Genomic DNA, 7,462 nt, shown 5'->3' with positions numbered 1-7,462 from the left:
ACAGTATTTATTGTGTGGCATAGTATCATATTGAAGGGGGCTTTTCACAAAAAAATTGATATCTTAAGACTTTCCTTGCTAAAATCTTGAACTTCAGTTTGTCTTTGCGGTGTTTAAAGCAAGGACAGTTACTGTGGGACAAAAACTAATGCAAAAACCATTTCTTTGCTCATATTTGATCTGAGTGGGATCTTTTCTCTGTGTGTGTGTGTGTGTGTGTGTGTATAGAGTCTATGAGAAAGGTTGGGAGACTAAAAATGATTCTGTGTGCCTCTGTTTGGGTAAACTTGATTATCATTGACACGTAAATGTTTGAAAACCATCTTATCAAGTTTACCATAGGTTGGAAACACCATCTTAGTAAAAATGGGTGTTTTAATCACTGGTGGGCATTGAATAACATTCTTTCTGTTGCTTTGTCACCCATAGATTTGCCCCACATATGGGGAATGTTAATATGTATCATGTGCATAATGAAGTCAAAATTAAAAAATAAAAAAAAATTAACTTGTCTCCGAGTAGTGACAATGTAAGAGAATGGACAAAGACATTTTTTCGGGTTTCATTTTATCCATAGTAATATTTTTTTAGACCAGAAAATAACTAACTATGTAAGATAAAACAAGTCACAAGCATTAAAATTAAATTGTAGATCTTTATTCAGATAGTTTATGCATCTAAATGGATAAAAATAACACAGTGAAATGATTTTTGTACATAATAAAATAGATGTTTCTCCCAGTCTTTGGTTTTTACAAAAAGAGGCTATGTCACCTCTATAGAAAAATAATTTATGTGTAAATCAATCTCTCGCGCTCAGTTGCATCCTTTAAATCAGACACGAAAAGAAAACACAGACATATTCTTTAGCCTGCCATGTACATCCTCAGTGCCTGGATGCAGCAGGCTGGCAAAGCTCTGGTCATTACTGTACCATGTGGTGTGACTGAGAACTGGGCTTCTTAAAAGCCTTTGCAGTCCCCATCAATCTGAAAATAGAGCTAAAGCAGAATTCAGCAAGCACTCCTGAGCCGAGGTATGCTGCTGCTTACCTCTATAGGTTTATTGTTACAAATCAGAAGTCGCTTCCACAAATTTAGAAACACTGGTTAAGAGTTGCATGTTTGTTCAAACGTGTGACAGAGGGAAAATCTGTTTAAAATACTTTTTTATATATTTCTGGTGTTCCCATATTTACAAGTAGAAGAAGCTGTGGAAGAGGGACACTTTGCTGCCCCGTGAGGAAAGTTTATAATAGGATTAAAAAGGTGAATAAAAGCAACACAACACCAGAGGAAACAACTTAAAATAGAAAAATCAAAAATCACTCGGGGCATGAAAATAATAAACTTTTCGTTGTGAGAGTGATCATTAGGGATTTACTGGTAAATAAGCCAGAAACATGTCTCCTGTAGGTGCAGGTTGTGTGTCTTTACTGACCTCGGCACAGCCCTTAGCTGATTAATCAAACAGTGTGTACAACATTACTTGTCAGTGGGGTTTGACGGCCACAGAAAATCACATTAAGTACAAGCTTATACCAATGTCCCGCACCCAAAAGCCCCCCACGTATACCTCATCAATCAATAAATCTGCAGGTGTGGAGATGTGGCTCCGTCCCTCCATTTGTAAACCTTCTCTGTGATGACGGTGCGGCAGAGAGGACAGCTCTTCTCGCGGTTAAACCACAGAGCGATGCATTCATCACAGAATATGTGCTGCACAGCAGAAAAACAGCATGTCAAAAACAGGAACAAAGAGAAGGCTAGTGAATACTGCTGTAATGCTGCTCCTTCTCAATGAATATAAAGTTGTGATCTAAAAACACGATTTCCACAACTGCTGCAAACTATGATATTTTATTTTTTTTATTTAACCTTTATTTAACCAGGGAATATCCCATTGAGATTAAGAACTTCTTTTTCAAGGGAGCCCTGGCCAAGAGGCAGCAAACACAGAATACAGTTACATATTTACATAACATACAGACCTTAAACACATCATGAGAAACAAGTGCATGTTATGGAATTGGCCTCAATAACTCTTAGTTTGGATTTAAAAGTGCTCAAAGAAACAAATTCAGTTAATTTCCATTCTTTCTGTCGCATATTCCAGCATAAGGTGCAGAGTAAACAAATGCCCTTTTACCCAACTTCGTACGAGCAGAAGGGACAGAAAGCAACAATTGATCTTGTGAACGAAGAGAATAAGATCCTGCATTTCTCACAGTAATTAAGGTGCAAATGTTAACATTTCATAACATAATTGCAGAGTAGGAATGCAATGGGATGAATGATCTTAATCTGCATATTGGTGCCCAAACAGCATAGTAAAAGACTACAATTAAAAAGACTACAATTACAATAATAACCAAAACTGAGCAGAAGTAAAGTAAGTATGACAGGCCCTGGCCTGCAGCCACACTTCTGTGGTCTTACCTGACAGAGTAGGACCCGAGGCTCCCTGTACTCTCCCTGACAGATGGGACAGACGTCTCCAGCCTCGCTGCACTGACTCCTAGTGGCTGCTGTGCCTGTATGCTGAGAAACAAAAAACAAAAATATTCCTCAGCACAGCTGGTTACTGAATAAGACCATTTAATATTTAACAAAGAGTTAACCGCTTACCTCGCCCTTTAAAAATATCCTCACACTTTTCAGTAAAGACGTCCACTGTCCGTACAATCCTAAAAGCTGAGAGAGAGAAGTGAAGAAAAAACAATTAAACAAATACATTGGGCAAAAAAGGTAAACAATTTAAAGGTAAACAATTTATTTCTTGAAATTTTCAAACAAAGTACCACATTTCAGAATCAGTACAATTAACATTAGGTATTAAACCTCCCCCCCATGGACAAGAGTGGGAAGAAAAAGGATAATGGTAATAATTATAAAAAGTCCATTGTAAACCTTTCTGTATATTCTAATTCAAGTGGTATGTTTTCAAGGATCTATTTCTAGTTAGTTTAACTGAACACACCTTCAGAATGAGGTAGAGCAAAGCCAGCAGGACCCCCAGTGTGAGTCCAGGGGTGCCGTCGACCTCCTGGTACGTGACCAGGTAGCGGAACCACAGTGGAACCGGAGCTGTGGCCTGGTGGACCTGACCCAGCTCCTCAGACAGCATCACCCATCGCCCCTGGAGACATAAACACAGCAGATAAGAATGACTGAACCATCACTGCCAAGTCACAACATGCGAGTGCTAAATTTATTTTTAACCAACATTCTAAAGGGGAAATCCATCAGGCTCACCTGGGTTCTGTAGGTCACCAGGGAAGATGGCAGCAGCAGAATAAGGCACTTAATCCCCATGAAGAGAAACTTTATTATGAAGTTAGTGATGCCAACAGCCCATAGGACCTCCCAGAAACCCAGTGGCTCAATGGTAGGGCTGAGGAAGATGAGGCTGGAAGGAAGGTGATATTATGGTTTAATGTCACGTTCATTTTGGCGCTGTGCACTGCATTTCATATAATTGTCGTTATGCCACAATACATATTCTTCTCTTCTGTTTCTCTTACAACTGAGACTCCAAGAACAGGTGACTGGCTACAGGAAATCGGGACATAATCTTGTTTCTTTGGAAGATAACTAATGTGAGATGATGCATTCACTCTTACCAATGGTGAAGTGTCTCAGTGAGAAAGGTGTAATAAAGCAGGAGGGTGGAAGAGGTCAGGAACAGTAGCAGCCATACACACTGCAGCTTTGAGTGACGATCCTGAATGGACACACAGGCAAAAACATGGTTTAGGCATCTAAAGCATAAAACGTAAAAAAAGAATCAATTTTTTTTTCTGTTTTTAACTGACCTGAAGAAAGACTTGAGTTTGAATGTTTTTGTTCACATATAAAAAAGTTGTGAAGAGGCCAACCCCAACTGCTAGACCTGGTGGACGAAGAGAAAGAGAAGAAGTTGTCTTGTGTTCACAGCTGCTAATAATAATAATAATGTTGTTTGCAGAATGCATATTCACCAAGCGCATGTTGGATGACCAGTTTAGCACACAGTATGATAAGGAAAGGAAGACTCTTCTGGAGCCAGCGGAAGAGACAGCGAAGCTCTGAAAAGGACGTGCTGGGTTCACCAGAGTCCAGATCAGAATCTGGTGGGTCAAGCTCAGGCTCTGTGTTGGAGTGGTGCGGCCCACGGCTGTGCACATGTGGCTGAGAATGGGTGTGGCTGTGGGAGTTGACCCTGGACCTCCTGGATGATGCTCCTCCACTGGACTCTCCAGGTTTGCTGGTCATTGTTACCCGCACGTCATTACTGTCAATGACGGCAGCAGCAGCAGCAGCAGCAGCACCAGGGGCCGGCGTCCTGGTCAGCTCTGGTTCCAGAGTTAGGGATAAACCATTTCCTGCATGGGCGCCCCGCTCACTTGAATTAGGCTGCATTACAGTTGACTCCCTCAGTTTCAGTGCTCTTCTGGAATCACTCCTTTGACAGAAAAGAGAAATGATTATAGCCTCTGTCACAGGGCTGGGCGGTCTGGAGCAAAAGTCATATCCTCATATATTAAGGTTGAATCTCGATATACGATATTTATCCCGATATTTTTATCGCAAAGTGAGAGCAAATGTTCAGTCAAAGCCAAATGTGACATGTCACAAGTAGTTTTATTGAAACCATTTATTTAAGCGAGCATTAATACTGTATAACCGGAGTATCTTTTTTTTTTTTTTTTTTTTTTTTAAATCAAAGCTCCATAAAGTGCACATTTAAATGAAAAAAAATATCTGAAATAAAAATAGCCTATGAAATTTAACAGGCCAATCTTTTTCTGAAATAAATATATTTAAATTAGAAAAGAATCATAAACATTACAAAAGAACTAAATATGACAAACCCTAGTAAGGGCAGCATTTATAAATAAAGATAGAAAAAAATTAACTATATCAATATATGTGATATGGTCCAATTCCATATTATATTTAAAAATATATCGCCGAGCCCTACTATATCACAGTGTGTTATCAGGTGAGATCACAGCTGTATTCAAAATCCCTATGACGAAATGGAAGTTGCACAGTTTTACAATCATACAACACAGGCAAGAATGAAATCAAGAAACAACAAGAATAAGAAAGAAAAAGTGGCATATATTACGTTGAGTCCGAGGAGGATGGTTGTTCGGACGTAAGTGCTTTTAGGACGTAAGTGCAGGTTTTTTCCTTGTGTGTGTGTGTGTGTGTGTGTGTGTGTTGATTATGTGTGTAGGTGATCAGTAAAGAGCTATGGTCTTCAGCCTCTCTTTGAAAATTGAGAGGGATTCAGCAGATCGTATGGTTGTCAGCTAATCTGAGATAAAGTCAAGTCAAGTCAAGTCAAGTCAAAGTTTATTTATAGAGCACATTTAAAAACAACCTCAGTTGACCAAAGTGCTGTACAGTTATTCAAATAGAATAAATCATATACAAATAGGTATAAATAAGACAATAAAAACAATGAAAACAATAAAATACTAAAAACAGTAAAAACAATAAAATAAAATAGAATAAAATATTAATATAAACTCAATCCAGAACAGTGTTAGAGATAAAAAGACAAATAAAAGGGTAAAAAAGTAAAAAAAAAGAAAGCCAAGGATTCTTGCCTAGCTGGGACTGAACGCCAAGGAGAATAAAGATTGAAAAGCACTCTGTTTTATTGCAGGACTTTGCATTTCTCTTTGAATATAGGGCTCCCAGCAAACAAACGATGCCACTTTTGTATTTGACTATTATTTGAGTGACAATAGTTTAGTAGTAGCCTTGTCTTGCAGCATGTTTGAAAGCTGTTGTGTTGAATTATTTAGTTAACTGAAGTTTTATGCTGACTTAACCCTATAAAGCCTGAACCGTGAAATAATTGCCAAAAAATTCTAAATTTTCAAAACTGGAGTGTTTGTTGAACCGGCTAACATTTTTTTAAATTCAATATCAATTTTCATATATGAATTTAATTTGGATCATATTTGATACATCAGGTCTTTTTGTGCAATTTGTTGCTCACAATTTGCTTTTCTTGAACTAACATAATCACATAAAACCTAATATTTTTAACCAAATAAAACTTTGACTTTCCTTTTTACATTTTCCTCAAACATACAAAATCTTTTTTTTCCATATAAAACAACATCATACATCTGCTGATATGAAGTTTTCACGCAGTAATGACAGATCCACCAGTGGAACCAGCAAATCATTTTTGTTACATCTGGTATTTTTGTGAAATTTGTTGCTCAGTTTTTTTAATCATCAATTCATGTATTCATCAGGTTTTTCAGGGGGAAAATATCACACTGATGATGTAGAGGTCTCAAAAACGTATGTATCAAATATGATACACTTGGCTTTATAGGGTTAAATAGACTAGCATTCAGTGTTGCAGTTTTGTGTCTCACCCAGGCTACCAGTCCAATGTTTTTTGGAATATAACCAAAAGGTAGCAGAACACCGGCTACATCTGTAATTATCATGCAATAACACCATAAACAGTGTCAGGCAGATAACAACTCAGATGACCGCTTCCTGCCGTTAGCATTAGCATTAGCAGCTAACGGTTGTTTTCTATCAGGCCACACTGGCGGTTAGCTGCGGCTCACCTGTCATTCTGCACCCGGAGTTTCATGGTAAGCTGTTGTTCTCCATCTAATTCAATGTGCAGGTCGCCAAACGAAACAAAATGAAAAAAAGTAAACCAAAAACAAAACTAAACTAATGTTTTCAGGCTAAGCCATAAGCTGGTGATTCAGACATCTTGACGTTGTTTACGACAGCAGACGTCGCAAACTTCTTCTGTTGGATTTTTACGGCCTGTCGCAGGTAACGTGGTGCAATGTCGCCACCTACTGGAAGGTTTTCAAATTACCCTCAGCAGATTATAGTCATTAAGAATAATACAGGTACATCTGAAAAAATTAGAATATCATGAAAAAGTATTTTTGTCAATCATTTCAGAAAGTGAAACTCATACATTATAATATAGATTCATTCACATAGAGTTAAAACATTCAAGCCTGTTTCTTGTCATTTTGATGATTCTGACTTAGAGATAATGAAAACACAAAACTCACTGTCTTAGATTTTTTCTTCTTCTATTTCATAGTTACCTAATTTAACTTGTGAATTTTAATAAAGGTAGAGACCTGTATAAGCTCTTTTGATTTTCTTGCCACTACCTTGCACATTTCTTTTGTTGTTATTTTTTTATCTTTTTTTTTTGTCTTAATATGTGCACAAAAAATTCAAACTTCTACATTTTAGTTCCACCACTGATATTCTTTAAATCATAGCACACTTGTTGCAGGCCAGTCTCCACCTCTCCACCTTTAGGGATATTTAAAAATCCCCTCTCTACTAATGCAATAACACCTTTATCCTCCCATTTTTTCCTTTTACATCCATTTTGGCACAGCTGCTCATAGTGTGATATACAGGTTCACTGGGGCGCCAGCTTTGAACTCGGCCTAATCACC

General features: G+C 37.8%; 1 protein-coding gene across 1 annotated transcript; it reads right to left on the bottom strand.

Moving 5' to 3' along the window:
* Positions 1-643: 643 nt before the first annotated feature.
* On the bottom strand, positions 644-6,760 carry rnft1 (ring finger protein, transmembrane 1). The gene is made up of 9 exons (XM_059351600.1): positions 6,590-6,760; positions 3,980-4,443; positions 3,815-3,891; positions 3,623-3,723; positions 3,255-3,408; positions 2,980-3,138; positions 2,628-2,693; positions 2,439-2,540; positions 644-1,718 (listed from the first exon to the last, which is right to left on the bottom strand). Exons 1-9 carry the CDS (start codon positions 6,613-6,615, stop codon positions 1,584-1,586), a joined length of 1,284 nt encoding a protein of 427 aa, XP_059207583.1. The 5' UTR covers positions 6,616-6,760; the 3' UTR covers positions 644-1,583.
* Positions 6,761-7,462: the final 702 nt, after the last annotated feature.

The sequence above is a fragment of the Centropristis striata genome, chromosome 15, assembly GCF_030273125.1.
Source record: "Centropristis striata isolate RG_2023a ecotype Rhode Island chromosome 15, C.striata_1.0, whole genome shotgun sequence".
NCBI lineage: Eukaryota > Metazoa > Chordata > Actinopteri > Perciformes > Serranidae > Centropristis > Centropristis striata.
This window is presented reverse-complemented; position numbering and strand designations above follow the sequence as displayed.

Bases quoted from the DNA above. Each gene is read 5' to 3' on its own strand.
- rnft1 (XM_059351600.1), bottom strand. From the start codon at position 6,615: ATGAAACTCCGGGTGCAGAATGACAG. The intron at 4,444-6,589 runs GTGAGCCGCAGC...TTTCTGTCAAAG, and splicing joins CTCCGGGTGCAGAATGACAG to GAGTGATTCCAGAAGAGCAC. The intron at 3,139-3,254 runs GTGAGCCTGATG...TTATGTCTCCAG, and splicing joins TGGTGACCTACAGAACCCAG to GGGCGATGGGTGATGCTGTC.